Here is an 18445-nt window from a genome sequence, read left to right as displayed (position 1 = left end):
GCAAAGTTTACATAACTTAAAATTAATTCGAGATGGATAATCTCCAATTTCTATGTGGAGTTGAACAAAAGCACATAAAAAGTATTCAACCCAATTAGTTTAACATGCAGCAAAGAATAATTCAAGGTCTGCAATAAACCTCAAATTTACTGAATGTGTCCTTTGGGCATGAAAATGCATAATGAAAAATGACACACACAAAACTATTTTCTAGTAAGGCCATAGATCAGAATATATTTACCTGTTCTATTTCAGATTAAAAGAAAAAAAAAAATGGGGGTAATTCCTAAATGAAAACAACAGAAATGTATTTCTTTAGTAATCAAGTACTATTTAACATTGGAATGCACACCTTCTGCCTGAAAAACAAAGATTTGAAAGATACAATCTTTGGATTTAAACATAGCAATGAGGCATTATTATTGTAGACACTAGAATTTTTTGGTCCAGTGGATAGAATTACTAGGTAATCACTTGCTTTTGTGATAACTATAAATCTTAGTAGCATTCAGTGGATAATACTGTAACTTTCTGTTTCACAGATATAGCATCTGATCCTCAAAAATATCAGTCTCTATCTAGACACTGGGCCTTCTAAAAATGGAAAGATTTTATCCTCTACTTAATTTCCTAGATAAGAAAAAGGAGAAAAGCACGTTAGTGTACAATTATACAGTAAGGAAGAGATTGAATTCACAAGGTTTGACTCCTGTGCCTTTATTTCAATTGTGAGACCACACAAACATCACCTATTTTGTAAAAACAAACAAACAAACAAAAATAGTTAACAGTAAAATGGAAAATTTGTATCTTACTAGGATTTAAACATATATTTGCATGTTTTCTAGATGCACAAAACAGTCTTCTGTGTATTATATTTCTATCATATGTTCTAACTCAAAGAAAAACAACACAAAAGAAAGAGTCTTTTACAAAGAATGCTGACATAGCATAATCAGAGTTTAGCACCTCTCTACGTTTTCTGACTATCCATTAAAATCCAAGCCATATCTGGACAGACTTAGCCAAGGTCACCACCTGAATGGAGCCAATAGTACTTAAATAGCCACAATTCAGACAGAAAAAAGCATCACAAAACTTAAGCCAAAGGCTGTTTTAAACCATGAAATAGATGTCAAGTTGATGTCTCACTGCAAAGCACAAAAGCAACTTTGGAGGCCTCTTATTGCAACATTTGAGAGGATGCCAACAATGTGTTGAGTTAAAAAATCAAGAGAGAAACTCAAATTCATCATTTAACAGTTTCAGCTGGATGGCAATCCTTTCAAATCAAAACCAACAGATCAAATCTCAGGAGGACAAATATCACTATGGGGGCACAAAGAGAGCAAGCTAATACAACAAAATGATCTATAAGGTCAGTTCAATGCACTGAACCAAATTTAATGCAATCATATTTCAAAGCAGAGAATTGGTTATCCTCAGACCTTTTGGTGAGGTAAGACAACAGAAATGAAGGAAAGAACCATAAACCAGCCTGTATATGACCTCTGGAAAAATGACTCCATTATTTAGTGACTGTTCTTCTACAAATCCACTCCATACTTAAGATGTACAAAAAACTAAAATTACACTAATTATTCTCATACTTGTAGTAGTAAGTTTAAAACTGCAATTATTATTGACTTAGACTCTGACCCCTTTATGGAAAAAAATGCCACAAAACATTACTATAGTGAATAAATCTTGTGAACACTTTTAGCTGAAAGGAGGAAAAAATAAAAAGCTTTTGTACTTAATGCAAATACTGTATTTTAATCTTATTCTAAAAAAAAAAAATATTTACATACTGCTGTTTTCTCTCAGGAAATCTTTCACACAGGGAGTTTAGGAAAAAATACATATTCTAATGTATCTGCACATGCACACATATGGTCTCAGGAGAGGGATTAGAAGCTTTCCCTGAGCTTATCTGAACAGGTACAGCAATACAGTCTTCCTTCGTTAGTAAATACCTCACCACTTCTTTGGTCGACCTCATCTCTGAGTAGCCTGTACAGGTTTCGTCTGATATCTGAGGGCTAAATTTAAGGGCATAGATTTACTGACAAATATTCTTTTAAGCCGTACACTAAACAAACAATATCTAATTTCATCATTAGAGAGCAAGTCGGAAGTGCCGTGAAAACAAAAAAGATACAGGCGAACAATGGAAATGATTTTTTTTCTAATTAGCTAATGCAAATGAACTAGCTCTACTTTCCTCTTGAAATGTTTTCTTTGACAATAGCCCCTACCGTACCTTTTTTCCTCTGAGAGAAAATTTCACAAGGTATTCTAGAGAGAGTTACTTAGTACTTGTTAGGCTTCATGCATAGAGCTGAGTGTGAGCTGAGCAGTGTTAGAGACTCCCCTCTGAGTATATAAGAACTAGAAGGCAGGAGCTTCTGAATATGAATACTGATTTTGCTTTTTTTATATGATTCTGATGTGATTACAAGTGGCCTTCAGGACTGATTCATGAAAAGTCTGGCTGCATCACTGGATGACCAGTAAGCTGCTTCTCTGTTTCCAGGACCAAAACCCAGCAGCCTCATCTGTAAAATGGGAACAATATCTCCCACATGACAGGGCTATTGTAAGGCTCTGCAGTTATGCACCTGAAACGCTGAACTCAATGGCTGGTACAGGCAGGTATCCAATGGGCAGAGCTATTATTAATTATCAGTTAGATTATGTCCTTGATTTTTTGTGGTGGTTCTTATAAGCTACCAATATCATTCTACATGTGAAAAAAGGCACATGTATTCATCCCAACAGATATGTATTTAGGACGTTCTAGGCAGATGGCAAGATGTCAGCAGCTGTGAGGGACACCAAAGTGAAATGAGATGCAGACCCTGACCCTAATCCATCAGCCTTATTGACTAAATATGCAGGTGCCTTTATATCTCCTGGTTCTTCAAATAGGTAGTTGTGAGATTCCAAACAACTCCCTTGATCTGCCTGGGCCTCTATTGGCTGGGAGGAGAGACCACATTAGAGTCTGAGGTGGGAAATGAGAGGAGCAGAACCTGCTATCCAGGCTAAGTTTCGAAGCATCACCCAGTAACGCTTCTTGAGACCTAAACTGCATGAGACAGTTCAGATTTCTGGCTGAATTTCTGGGCGGTATTTATATTTATTCTTACAAAATAGTTACCCTTATATGGTAAGCTTTCATTTCTCCATAATCTTGGAAAGAACATGTTGACCATGGCTAAATGTATGTTATGGAATGAATTCATCTTACGTCTTTCATGACAAACCATCAAAAGCAAGTTGATGGAGTGATAAAACACATTTAAAAGTGTTCAAAAGAAAAACTTGTGTTTGGAAATATCTTGTAGGATAGGATCCTATAGGTCTGCTGACTACGTTTTGGGGAAATGTATTCCTTCTGGTTCCATTTTTGTTCCCACATGGCTTATCTTGCAAGTGCCTGGCATGTCACAGGCACTCAACAACTGAAAGCCAATGTTATAAGCAAGTACACTGTGGTCTAAGTTGGCTTATTGTTAAATGGCCTAAAATTGGTGAAAATAAAACCTCCTCTCATTTCAATTTAATAAAGACTTATTGAGCATGGCAGAATGGCAAAGCATCCGAATTCCAAATGTTATAAACCAAGACCTCCAAAGGGTCCCAGCATCACTGTTACCAAATACACTTGCCACATGGTATTTTGAAAAGCCTGCCTAAGCCCAGATTATTTTGCCAAAGAAGGACGCAGAATAGACAATAAATGATATATGGGAAATCATCCTGTTGCTGAAATTGACTGGAAATCAGTGTCTAATAAGTGTGGGCAGAGGATTCTCCCATCAGGAGGGGATAGCATGCCAACATTGGCTAACACAAATCACAGTGGTTATTGTGAATAAGGAAATGTTAATACACACTTATCAATACCTATTTAATAAGGGAGAATGCAATAAAATAAAGTTTTAGATAAATATTTTGATCTATTTTAGTGGACAGAAAAATTATATGCTGAACTGTTTATTTCTACAGGTTATAGTACTTCATTTGGAAGGGTTTTTTTAAAATTAGTTTCGGGTGTACAAAACAGTGTAATACTTAGACATTTACACCCCTCACAAAGTGATAGCCCCCCTCCTCCAGCCTACTACCCCTCTGATATCGCATATAGCTTTTACAATTCCATTAACTCTATTCCCTGTGATGTACTCCATATCCTATAAATATAAATCTATCTATCATCTATCTATCTATCTATCTATCTATCTATCTATCTATCTATCTAACTATAGTTGACATTCAGTATTGTTCAGCTTCAACTTCAGGTGTACAGACAGTGGTCAGGCATCTACACCACCCATGAAGTGGTCTCCCTAATAAGACAAGTGCCCATCTGACCCCCACAAAATCTTTACAACATTATTGATTATATTCCCCAAACTGTCTTTCGTATCCCATGGTTTCTCAGCCTTTTGGCTAAGATCAAGTGTAATCTTTTGGAAGTTTTTAAGACCAGATTTAATACTTGATTTTCCATAATAGGGACAGAAATCATCTCAATGATTTTAATCTCTTTTAGCAATAGCATCATTTTCGGCACTCAAATAATATTTAACCAACTGGCAAAACTGTCAGTTTTATGTATTTCCCCTTTTCATTATTCTTTGCTGACCACAATTTAGTGGAAAATCAAGGGTGATGGAATACCTGACATGGGAGTGATATTACAGACTCTTGACTACCAGTGAAGTAATAGCTTTTCATAAATAAAACTATAAAATTGAAAAGTATTATTCTCTAAATAAACCAAATTACGTATTATAAAACTGCTTATTGGTTCATGAACCAATATAACACTTTCCAAACCATTTATTAATTTAAAAAATGATAATCCCCTTTGGTTTTATGTGTGCTATAGACTGAATGTTTGTGTCTCCCTACAATTCATGTGTTAAAACCTAATCCCTCCACTACGTGACAATATTAGGAGACAGGGCCTTTGGGAAGTTACGTCAAAAGTGAAAGCCTAGGATTAGTGCCTCAGAGACGCAAGAGAGCTCTCTTGCTCCTTCCATCATGTGAAGACACACTGAGAAGACAGATGTCTGTGAACCTGGAAGCTGATTGTCACCAAAACACTGAATATGCCAGTGCCTTGATCTTAAACTTCCCAGCTTCTGGAACTGTGAGAAAAAAATTTATGTTGCTAATAAATCACCCATTCTATGGTGTTCTGCTATACCAGCCCGAGCACACAAAGACAATGTTGTCTGCTAGACATTAACACAGGGGCTGCACTAAACTTTCCCAATGATGTCCCCATTAAATCGAGTTCCTGAATCTCAAGTTTCTGGCACTTTGTTGTTAGCACAGGAAAAGTATACGAAGCGCTGCTTTGCAGGGGCCGGGGAACACTTGGATGGGAGCTGCTGCCACAGGGCCGGGTCCATAGACTTTGTGCCTAGGCCCTGATCATTCCTGGCAGTGGATGGGTACTCCACATAGCCCTACTGCTACCTCTGCTTCAGCCCTGGTATGCCCAGGGTCTGCCTGTGGCCCGGCAACATGCTGGCATCACTGCCACTGAGCCATATCATTTGGTGACTTAAAGTTTCAACAAAAAGACATTTCTGTAGACCAGCCAGTATGCAGCATTACAGTATTTTCACAATCAGTACAACTAAACTGATGCAAACCAGCTGAACATAAGCCTTGCCTGAGAATAAGAGATTTATCTACAGTCTCCAAAACCTTAGAAATGACCTGATCCAGCCAGGGATTGCTATAAACATAAATTCAGAGAATGAGAGGGGCTTTGCACAGTCATCAGGAGCAAAGTTTTATCTTCTTCTCCCAGTCCAGATCTTTCCTTAGGCTGGGATGCCTCCAATTCACTTTCATAGGAATGTTTTGAGCCAGAATCTGTAGGCTTCCATTCTAAACAGAGGAGATGGGGTGGGGAAAGAAGGTAGAAAATCTGGGAAACTAACAAACAGTAAGAAATTGGTGGGATTCTTTCTCTTTTATCTGCCACTATGTCTGTGGACAAGAGAAAACCAAGAATATGGAACTTGCTAGATAAGGACCCAACCATTCTTTAGGTTGCCAACATGAGCATCAATTCTTTTTGTTGCCAGTGTCCTATTTACATTACGTATCCAACACTTTTCAAAAACAATCCCATACATCATGTGCACACTCCAAAGGCAACGTTTGTACTGCCGTTCCTACTGTTGCTCAAGGAAAAAGCCGTTTCTGTCGCCTTAGATAGGCAGTGCTTCAGGCTGCAGTTTGAGAAATTAAATGTTCAAGGCCTTTGGCGCTTCCAGTTCTATTTGGAAGAGGACACAGACCTGCCATTTAGAAAGCATTTGCTCTCTGTTAAACTTACCACACCTTGATAAACCAGAGGGCTGAGAATTAGTCTGCCACTGGCCAAGGTGTGGCCTTCCAAAACCGATAATGGCAATGAAAACAATAATCCTGCCATTTATAATCGTCAGTGGGATCCTGCCAACATTTAACCAAAAAGGACCTCACAATCTGAAAAGAATCTTAAGATTTGTTTTATAGGAAGACAAGAACACGTTCGACCAGAATCCTTTTTTGCTGCTTTTTAGCCTGAAATTGCCCTCTTAGCCACAGAACCAGCTGTGAATATGTCTCTATCCCACCTTCACTCTCAGTTGGGACAAATTTATTAAGGTGACATTTAAAGTCTGAGGAACACATAGGAGGAGGAGCATGGTCATTAGGACAGAGTCCTCGACTGGCCAAAGCACAAGATTCTGTATATTAATTCCCCAAACTATTAATATGGTGTCATTAACCCAGCCTGGTCCCTTTGGCCTCGAGAGCACATCTAACCTCCATAGCACAAAAAGCAAAATTCAGTGGAACAGGAATTTTTCCATTCTCTGGCCTGAGGTATACAAAAGTCACAATGCACAAACCATTTGATCTGCTCTAGCAATGGACGCCATCAACTGCTTTGCATGATTATCCATTTGGAAACACAAAATGAAATTTAAATAGTTTGGAAGCCAAGTATACAACTCCTCACTTCTAACTCTATACTTTCACTACACATCAATGTGGCTCACAATGGATGACAATCCAAATCATGAATCATGTCCCATTTACTGACTGTCAAAATCTCTCTCCGACCTGGACACTTATAGCACTAAGTACTGCCACAATAATAGCTCTTTAAGTGAATCAACTCCCACTATAAAGCTTGTAAGACAACAGGATTAACGGAGAGTGTCAACTATGGATAGTCGTTGAAGGCAGGTCAGTGAAAAGGAGAGAACTAGTGAGAGCCAAATATCCCTGAACCTTCCTTAAGTCATTTCAGCTTCTAACGATCATCAAGGCTGCTCGAGAGTATGAGTAGTATGAGGTTTACACATTCCCCGTCTTGCACCTCAAGATGGGAAACAAAGTAGAGGAGAAATAGCCAAAAGCAGATAGATGAAGGGGAAAAAAGGGACAATTACCAATAAAATAACAGAGTTTCCTAGGCCAGGAATCACTTTGGCAAATCCTATCTTGGATACTCCAATTCTTCAAGAGAGGCTGCCAACCATGGGTCCCAGTTGCCCACAAATAACACCCTTGGAATGGAAATCCCAGCTGTACATATTTTACTCTTCTACCAGTGTTTCATTTTTTCCGTACTTTTTCTTCCCTCGATGTGGTTGCCCAAACCAATTCATGTGCTTATTGGCATGTTATGAAACATGGAAACAATTAGAGACCACATTCTAGGGCACGAGAATGATTTTCTACAGAATCAATGAACCACGCAGAACTTGAGAGGATTTGGCAAAAAAAGATGGAAACTGTGGAATAAAACCCACTAACAGCATCTCATGTCAGACAGTACCGTTTACAAGGCTGTAAATTGATCTGTGTATTTCAGGCAACAATCATATTTTACCTTCAAAATCTCCATATTTTAGCCTTATATTGTGTTTCGTTTTTTTTATATATTTGAATGAAACACATAGAAAACATTCAACGTACACATTTTGTCTTTGAGTTTGAAAACTGAATGTATACACTGTGCAAACAGTCTTCTCAGGTTTGGGGTTCTTTCGAGGCCACACGTGAGGGGGAGTGATGGTATTTGAAAAAATCAAATAACTTAAGCTTTCAAATGGCTCATTGAAGTCCTAAGTCATCCCTCATATGTGTAATGGCTTTTTTAGTCATTCAAATCTAAGAATGGTCAATTCTTTAACAAAAGGCCACTGAGATTTCTAACACCTGCTAATGAACCCAGCCTTTTGTGTGAGTGAGCTGTTCTAACTCAGCAAAGGTGACAGGCACGGCTGCATTATCAACAGCAAGAGAGTGACAATGTAAGAGTGAGCCAGGTCTAGGCAAACCAGAAAGCTGGAAAACTGGAGGTAGGTGCTAAGGAATTCCCTAGCATTGTCAAATAAGTAAGACTGGGGAGGGAGAATGCAAAACTGAACCAAAAATAAACATGTATGAAGAATACATTATCTTTAGTGACAATTACTACTACGCATAACTCAAGTCAATATCATTCACTACTTTCATATTATGTTGCCTCACGATATGGCTGCAATGAAAGTAGCAGCCAAAACAGCCAAGGTCTATTTACAGACTGATTAACAAGTTCCTGCATCAGTGTCCATTCTCCTTTTGACCATAATTCATGGGTGTGCTACACTGGAAACAGTGGGCAGGATTCGTCATGTGCAGTGACTCTGTGAATTTGGTCAGGATTCACTGTCATCCACAGAGGGACAAACTCATTTCACTGGGAACAAAAATTGAATTATTTGGAAGACAACTTTAGGGGAAAGTGAAGTTTAACGGTAAAGCCTACACTTTCTTGATCTCAAACCAAACAGTAATAGTTGAGACTCATTGAGCCACCTTGTCACACTCCTTATCTCAGTCAATACCCTCAATAATCCTTCCATGTAAGCCAAAAAGGGGAAATGAGACTTCAGGGGATCCAGTAACTTGCTCATTGTTACATAGTTAGCAACCACTAGAGTCGGAATCTAAACCCAGACTTTGACTGCAACGCACCCCTACTTGGAACTATGTCATGAAGCTTCCCTTCTCTCTGATGGTGCTGCCCCCACACAGTCTTGTGTAATATCATGTTATCTTCTCTTCTCTTTCCCTTTCTTCTCTCTTTCCCACCCTAAATGTCCAGTCAACGTGTACTCCTAACTACATACTTCTAATACACACAGTGTTTACATACACACACACACACACACACACACACACACACACACACACATTTTTTCCCCATATACCAAGGGGGTGAATATTATTTTAAGAACCTGAGCCTTAATCAAAATAGTGAAATGTTAGGCTTAAGCCCTTGGAAGGTGATATATTTAAACTACTGGGACCACCTCCCTTTATGAGGGAGACTACAGGCAATTCCTAACTAAAGCCAAGCTAGTTCAAATGTCTGCTTTGAAGTTGGCTGCTGGCAATTGAGAATGCTCTGAGTACCCAGGGCAGCCCACGTAACCCACAGAGTTCCTCACGGATGGAACTATACATTTTGCTAACAGCTAACCACTACTTATAACATTGTTTTTATAGCAAAACTCAATCCAAGTTCTTATTTGAGAATGCCTTGCCCTTCCTCCCTGAGAAAAAGGGAACAGGTAACATGGGTGGATGTGAAGGAGGAAAATTAGGTGAGGTAATTTGGGGGACTAGTGTTTTGTTAGATCTCTCTGTTGCATTTGGTCCTTTATTCTCAAGTGTTCCAGACTGGGGAACAAAGGACTTTTGGGCCTTGGGGGACCAGGGATCATTTGTATGGTCAGATTGATAATGGTTGAGACTCCTCAAATTGGTTTATGGAGGTCATCAAAAGGTACAGGCTGAATCATTACAGAACAAAAATCACAGAACAGCATTTTAATTGGCCTCCTTTAGGTCATTTAACAAAGAGAAAGCTAACTTGCAAGAGCAAAGAGTAATTAATGAAGGGAGCAAACAGAGGTTCATGTAGCAACTTCCAAATAAGTTCCTCTGTCTGAGGTGTGGGGGGGAAGGTAGCCTGCAACATAAAGATAAACGGTGGGTATTTAAGTCACAATGCCTTCCTCCAGGAACTGTTCATTACCATCAGATGTTGCAGTGGCAGTGGGGCCAGCTAGAACTAACTTTATTATTAGAAGCAATTAGGGAGAAAAGGGGCAGAATTTCATTTGGTTATTTCAAAACAAGTTTCTGTGCTTGGTTAATGAAGGCCTGCAGTGTCAAGATAAAATGTGTGTTTTACTGAAAACAGCTTTTGCAAATGACTGCTTGTTACCAGCCGGTATCTCCAGGCAGAGTGGTCCGGGTAGGCTGGATTTACATGCATGCCATAATATAATAGTTCAGCTGTCGCAGCGTCACAGAAGTATTAGCAGGCTGTAGGCCTGGTGGTGAAGCACATGTGTTCTGAAGAAGACTGTCTTCAGTTCCTAACTCTGACTTTGGTAGCTGAATGACCTTGGGTGACCTTGTGGAATGTTCTGGCCTTAATTTACTCGTATGTAAAGTGGAAATCATAGTAGTGTTTATCTCACAGGGTTGTTGTGAAACATCACTACATCTAATATATATGTTAAACATTGCTGTAATTATTAACAGGTATATTCAAGAGTCATCGGGTGGGGAGTTGTTTTTAAAGAAAAGGCTTATTTATGTAAGTGTTACCTTGAGTACAAATCAATAATAGAACCAATTATATCTTTTGAATGGAGTATGCATGTAAAATATGACAGATATTTGTTTTAGGTCATAAACAGTTTATGCCTAAATTCATTTCAGATAGTACTATATTTCAATATTTCTGTAGAATTCACGTGTTTTAAAAAGATCTGATTCCTTTTTCAGTTTTGCTAAACCAGTTGTGAACCATATCTTTTGATTTCTCACTTCCTTATGTATAAGCTGAAAGCAGGGGTTTTTTGTATTTTCCTAAGTCTGAGCTTTTCCCTTATGAATCCTCTGGGAGAGCTTTCTACTCTTCCCTTATATACACACCTGGGCTAAGAGAAACTGCCATGAATTGAGCTTAGAAGACCATTTAAAAAGCCTCAACTGTCACACAACATATGGGGAGTTGGACTTTTGCTGCCTTCTAAAAGTCCTTTTTGAGGCTTCTGAGACCACAATAAGAGACCTCTCACCAGTGGCTTCAAATTCTGCCCTAAATGTCCCATTCTTCAGTGACAGTGTGTGCTGTCTTCAGTGATTTTTCAGAGACTCCTTCATTAAATTCTTATGGTTAAAGATTGATTTTTATCCGATGACTACAATGTATGCATATTTGCTTGGGAATATGGTTTACCCGTTATGTTTTAGTTTTGCAATAAACACCATTTAACTAATGTGCTATGAACCCACAATATTGGACCCATATGATGAATAAAATTGCTTTCTTGGACCTTAGTAAGCAATGACTCCATTATTAGAATCAATTCATTTTGGAGAAGGCTAAACTAGCAACGTGCCCTCCACACATTTATGTATTTTCTCAGCCTTGTATTAACCCATATTGTTTTTCAGCCTTCCCTGACTTAATTTATGCTCATTTGAAACATTTAAAAAAGAGCCTATGTCATAGAATTTTAGATCTTACACTGCAGATTGTGAGAAAGAAAACAGATGAAAATACTGGTAAGTACGTATTGGTGGAATTCTCCCCCAAAGTCTGTGTGTTCTTGTTCAATGTGAGTTTTAGAAAGAATTGGTTTTAGCTAATATATATTTTCTCTAACCAAGTTGTCTACTTTGAGTACTACATTATTTTTCTTTTAGCAATCATGTACTTTGTAACATGAGAGAATTTCATTTTTGAAAATATTCAGAAGAATGGTTTAATCAGAGTTGCTGATACCCATTCACAATTAATGTTGTTAGAACGTCAGAACCTAAGGTTAGATTACGAACAGAATAAAGTATGCAACATAAGGACTATCTGCGGGAAGATTTTGAGAGGGAAGAGGCAGATACTTATTCTTACCCTGGATCGTTCTTCTAGTTTTGTCATCATAACAACTGTGGCGCTCCGTTGCTCCCATATCATTCTCCAAAAGTCCCCAAATGTTTCAGGGAGCGATCCCTGCGTTGCAATATAGGCATTTTGTTTCCTGTAGCCATCTATGTAGTTGGCATTCACATAGTCACTTCCTGGGATGCCTGTAAAACAAGGAGTGTGATTTAACTAGGTGAACATATCACAAGAGGAAACAGCCTGGGGCACAGCCTAACGGCATTGCTATATTATTGTTCTATACTACGCTAGGGTCACAGTGATATATTAAAATTTGGGTTTTAAGCAAGATTAAAAGCAGGTCTTACATGGTTAAAGAAATGCTTGGATCTTTATAAAATGATTAGGTGGACTACCAAAGAAAGAAGAACACAACTGATTGTCCACAGAATGTGTTCTCTCACACATTGTCTGTTTTCTCCATTGCATCAGCAATAGACAGCTCGGAAAGGAGGATAAACAATTATCTGGTCACATTTTCCTTCCTCATTCCCAGACAAAAACTAAATAAAATAATGCCTGAGTCTGAAAAATGCAATGCAAGGTGGAGCATATCATAATAGTGAAATATTCTTTGCAACTTTAGCTAACAGGGAACTCATTTAATCCTCACAGCAACTCTATAAAGTAAGTCCTATGATGATCTTTCTTTCAGAAAGGAGCAAACTGAGATGCACAGAGATTGAAAAACTTGCTCAAGTTGGTGGAGTCAGGTTTAATTATAGGTAGACAGTCAGCTATGATTGAGTCTTAACCTCTGTAGAGTATTGCTGTCGTTTAAACCTCACAGGGTTGTTGTATCACATGAACCTCTCTTTGGATCGCGACTGTTACCGCCTAATTGACTGTCACACTCTTACTTTTATCCTCTGCAGTCTGTTCTCCATGTAGCATGAGAGCAATTTTTAAAAAAAACACATATTTCATACACTGTAAATTCTCTTCAAACCCAACAGTGGCTTCCCCTTACACTTCAAATAAGATCAAACTCTCAGTAATGGCTATAAAGCTATGCCGTTCCACTTGCCTTCTAAACTGCTAAACTCCCGACTGTGTTTCAGTTGTTAGAAAACAATGATCTCCTACCTTAGTGTCATCCGTATCCTAGCACACACTGTCTCCTTCTCATCATAAAACGCTCAGCCTTCATCTCAGGAGGCCTGCCTTTCATATCCCGGGACCTCAGAACTCCCTTGGCAATTCTTTATATTACTCATTACACCTTGTAATTATAGTGTATTTGTTTGTTAACTTGCTTATTGCCTATCTGACCTCTATACCATATCTGTTTTATTCACCTTCGCTAGCTCTAGTGACAAAAAGAGTAAATAATCTGTCCCAGTTCCAACATATAATAAGTAGTAGAACTGTAATTTAAGGCAGATATTCTAATTCAAAGTCTAATTTTCCTTCAGGATGGTGCCTTTAAGAGAAATATAGACAAGTCTGAGCTTCTTCCAAGGTAGTGGCATGAATGATTAAGGAAATCAAAGCTATTCCACATGAGAAAGGACTATATAATACAATGTGACAAAGGAAAAGGTAGGGGTTGGGAATGAGTACCTGAAGAGAGGTTCAGGTTTATTCTTTTGAGACCCAAGTTTTTCAGTTCTCAAAGATCTAACTACAGAGATATGGATTTCATCTCTAATTTAATAAAGTATTTTCAAATCGTCAGAGTCAAAAAGAGAATAGATTTAATTGGGACGTAACGAGTTGCTTCTCCCTGGAGAGGAACAAGCACTTTACAGGGATCTCACCACGATAAGGGAGGTAGCATTAGGAGCTGTACCTGGTCCCCTTTTACCCTGGGGAAATATGGGTCCTGGAATTATGGAAAAAAAAAATGTTTTCTTTATATTGGAACCCATGTTCCGAAGCTAAAATTGTTATATTTCACTGATTGCCACTTGCAATTACTTTGACTGCTTTTCTGATTCCAGTTGTAAAACTGATCCTCTCAAGAAAACTAATGAAAGTCAGATGGAAACTACTGGGCTCCGAGATGAACACATGGATATGAATACCCTCAGCATTAGTGAAAAGCTTTTCGAGCAAAAAGTGAAATGCACAGTTGGTTGTAACATTATTCATCTATTACAGCTACTTGAGAAACAGTTGGGGTTCTGGCAGCCCTTTGTTGATAAAGATCCTATTCCTCCGTGACATCAAATTACTGTAGATTCAAAGGACAGTTTAAATAAAATCCTCAGGTTACAGCCACTGGAAAGCAGCACATCTATATGCCCACAGAATTTGTTTCTGAGCCAATAATAAATCTGTCTTAAAACACAGGAAAAGCCCACTTTTAAAATTGTAACTTTGCAGTTAGCAACATTAAAGAATTGATAAAAAGGCGTCTATCTATAGGCTTCGCTCAGGTACCAACATACAGAAAACTTTTTTCCAAGACAATTCAAAATGGAGAAGCTGGGTTAATGACTCAGAAGATGCATCAATTGGGCATTGTACCATTTCCCTCTTGTCAAAGATAACAAATGGGTCTGAACATGAAAATGAGGACAGAGGCGACGGACATGGACTCATATCTACAGCAAGGGAATTAAGCCCATCCAACACTGTAATATAAATTTTAATCAGTTATTACATAATAAATTGTTTTTAGCCATACTGTTCAAGTTTGAATAAATTATCATCATCATCATCATCATCATCATCATCATCATTAGGAATGAGTAGCTACTGACCAATGGTTGCACTTCCCAGGAATAAAAGTACAAAAATTCTGCCTGAAAACTCCTAGGCACCTGGGATCAATACTGTATCACCAAATGCTTTAAGAACTTGGGACTTAATATTTTGAAGAGAAAACAAAAATTCAACAACTATTAGGCTAATGTTTATATCCTGAAAGTCATGCTGAGATTCCTCTTTTATTTCGACACTCCTCGGTAAGGAGGTTTTACCTGGAATGAAAGCCTCCTTCCAGCAAATCCCTTAACCCACTCTGGCAAAAACACTGTCCAGGTAAGTTCTCTCTCACATGTCCTTTGCAATGTGGTGATATTGAGAGAGGACTGTGTTCTCTAGAAGCTCTAAGATCTAATGCATATATTCATACAACCCAACATAACAAGTTGTGTAGAAAGATGAAAAAGATTTTAGAAAGGGTGGTGGCTTGCCCCCCTAAAAACATTAACACCAGATTGGAAGCTGAAGTTAAATAGCAGTGTGTTTCAAGTCTGTGAGACCTGTTTTCAATGTGACATATTTAGAAAGATTTTCAACCAACTCTGTGAAATAAATCAACCAACCAACCAAACAAAAAGAAACCGCTGGCTTTCCAAGTTCTGGTGCCACGAAATGCTTCTTCAGTAGCTATTGATTGTGATGTTTCTGGTGGGAGTCTAGACCTACAAAATTCTTTCACTTTTTGGGGTGATCCTTTCCAAATATTTGTTTAGATTTTCAATTCCCTGCCTTATCCAGACAATGATTTGCATTTGCTAATGTAACACTAATCAGAGCTCACTACTAATCTACGTAGGAGAAGTGTTTGAGAATTAATTGAATTCCTCTGGGGCTCTGATAGATGGAAATCTAACTTAAAATGAAGTACTGAAAGAATATAAACTTACTATAAATTAGCTGACTACTTTTATTTCTTGGAGTCAAGGAGACCTTCGTGTATACCATAATAATGGTGCTTGTCTTTTTTTTTTTTTTTGGCGGGGGGTAGTGGGGAGGAATTATTAAAACAACAAGAGCATAACAAGATGTCTTCATTTAGTTTATTGTAGGCCAAAACCTTAGGATTTGCACTGCTGTAGGAACTGTCTATTGGAGTCAGTCTTAACGGCATTGTTCAAGAAAAGTTTAGGTCTAAAACTTGCTCTTTCCTAGGAATCCATGGCTTTATTATATTTATAAACATTTCATAAATCCCCATGTACTGTTTCATGTGTATGCTCCAATTAATAATAGCCCTGTACATAGTATCAATAATGTTTGTCATTCTATTCTTATAAGTGAGAAAACCAAGGCTAGATCTTGACTTCATAGTATACCAGTATGCCCCATTGCTGTATCAGAGTGTATTGCATCAGTTAATGGACTGTTTTACCTTGTGGTACTTAAAAATATTATTTACATGCTTTATATTGGGTCTTTGTGTTTGGGCAGACTAAATTTTGAGCTATAAAACTCAAGCCTTTAAGAATAACAGGGGTTGTGACGATATGAATGGTTGGTAGAGCTGTACTTCTATGTTCTTCACGCATAACAAGCCATAGCAAACAGCTATTCAAACAGAATCAGGCCAGTTTTAGGACCTCTCTGCATTTGCTGGGAATTGCTAGTTAGAGCTTTCAGTACAAAAATAAGCCTGGGCCTGGACTTTGGGATCCACTGTTCTTTTAATCGCCTGCCAAACTTTGAAAACGTTATCATGAGGTCAAGATGCAAGGACAATTCCCTTTTTCTTCGTCTAAGCTTGAGATGATGAAGACAGGGCTCCGTGACGTTGTTCCTACATGTATTTGGATATTAATAGAAGGGGAGGAATTCTTGGAAAGATGAAGCTATTCTGTTGGGAAGAATATTTGTGATACATAATTACTGAGGAATGCCTTAAAACATTGAAAGCGTGTTGTAATGTCACATAATATCTGAGCTGTTTTGTTATGACTGGGTTAAAATAATATTTTTTTTCTGTTAATTTGAGAAGGATGAATGGGGCCAAGTGGGTTTATTAAAAAAAACAAAACTAAACACCCCCCAAAATTTGCTTTGCATTTGATCTTGCAGGTCAGCAGAAAAATTGATTTGAAAAGATTTCTCTTGTTGAGGGGTGTCTATAATTTAAGATGTTTTATAATATGTTCTGATGTTATCTGAAAAAGCAGGACCCCAAATAGTACACTGATTATTTCATCAATGTGAAATGAAGTAATCATAAGGAGAATGTGCATACTTTTGTATTACTCGACACTATACGAAAAGTCACAGGTGCCTTTGGGAGTCTTGGGACAACACATTGCACTTGTTAAACATTTAGAGAACTTGACCAGGAAACAGGGACTCTGTTCTAGGACTGCTGGCAGTTTGCTCTTTGCTATGTGGGCAATTGTTCAACTTGTCCAGATTTCTGATGCTTATCTGCTAAACAAGGCATGTTAGACAAATTGATTCCCTCAAGTCCTTTTGAGTTTTAAAATAAGATGTCTCCCTGTGGTATTCTTAACCTTCTTGCATTTGGAAATCTCTGTGAAGTTATTTTAAGATAAATAGAGGTTTTATGTCGCTCAGATTAGGTAGGGACATGCTCTGATTCTCCTTCAAGCTGATTCCACTGCTTCTACCTCTGATGTGATGAGATTTTTTTCTGTGTGACTGATAACTTCAAATCTTGATTAGAATCTGGGGAGGTAAAAAAACAAACACATTCAAGAATAAGAGGGGGTGATGGGACTAGGCTAGTAGGTGGTCTATTCAGAGAAAGAAGCTCTTCTTGGATTATGGAAGTGAGGATGAGTAAGAGGCAGCATTAGGGGAAATGCAGAATCCCACCCATGGCTCTAGGGGACAAAATGCCACCATACTGCTCATACTCTGTAGGTTCCATGACTTTAAGTGAACCAACATACAACAAAACTAATTTTACCACAGGCTAATTGATATAAACAAGAGTTAAGATTCCTGTGGCATACGATCAATGTTATGACAAAATGACGCTATTTGAGGACCTGCTGTGCAGAGTTGGAGATGGACCTTCAGCTGAGTGGCTGCCTGCTCCAACCCAGGGTGGCATCAAAACCCAGGTACTTATATTTCTCTTCACTTCTTCAAATCCTTAGTAAAGTTTGTATAAAAAAGAAATTGTTTTTGGTAAGCCAGTTTATTCTCTGTTGTAAGACAGAAGTACTCAAGTTCCACCAGAGCACAAAAGCTACCTTTTATTTAGTAAATCATTTTCCCTCCTCTACTTCAATACATGGACAAAACAAAACAAAACACACAAAAAAAAGCCCTAAATAACAACAACAAATTGTTGGTTAAGACCTAGATTGCAATTTTTACAACCAACAATGCAGAAAAAAATGTTTACTTTGTTTGCTGACAGCGGCAAAACTAGAGGACAGAAAATAGAAAAATGAAATCCAATAAAAATTATTTCGAGTAAATTTATTTTATTCCCCAAAACAGAGGGTTGCTTTCCCCTTCACTTGCACCATGGCAGACACCCACGGTGTATCCGAACTAGCAAAATAAAGGGTTCTCTTTGCCACGTACCAGAGGAAAAAATTGCTTCTTGCAAGGACACAGTGTATCGTCTGCCACGGCCTCCCTGAATGTTCCTGCAGTTTAGTAAATTACCCTCCATGTTTCTACAGTATGTAGGGCAATGTGTTTAGAAGTGTGCCCTGCTCTTGTGGGCTCTGC

At 38.2% G+C, this 18445-nt stretch overlaps 1 protein-coding gene across 45 annotated transcripts in view; it reads right to left on the bottom strand.

Moving 5' to 3' along the window:
- PTPRD (protein tyrosine phosphatase receptor type D) overlaps positions 1-18445 on the bottom strand; it is a 2063955-nt gene that overhangs the window by 47876 nt on the left and 1997634 nt on the right. For all 45 annotated transcript variants that reach the window (XM_074330405.1, XM_074330404.1, XM_074330420.1 and 42 more), the window contains one exon: positions 12014-12189. In XM_074330405.1, the coding sequence (XP_074186506.1) occupies positions 12014-12189 (176 nt within the window). The remainder of the gene's footprint in view (positions 1-12013; positions 12190-18445) is intronic.

Source organism: Rhinolophus sinicus, linkage group LG04, assembly GCF_036562045.2.
Source record: "Rhinolophus sinicus isolate RSC01 linkage group LG04, ASM3656204v1, whole genome shotgun sequence".
NCBI lineage: Eukaryota > Metazoa > Chordata > Mammalia > Chiroptera > Rhinolophidae > Rhinolophus > Rhinolophus sinicus.
The sequence above is the reverse complement of the archived record's forward strand: the minus strand, read 5'-3'. Positions and strand labels throughout refer to the sequence as shown.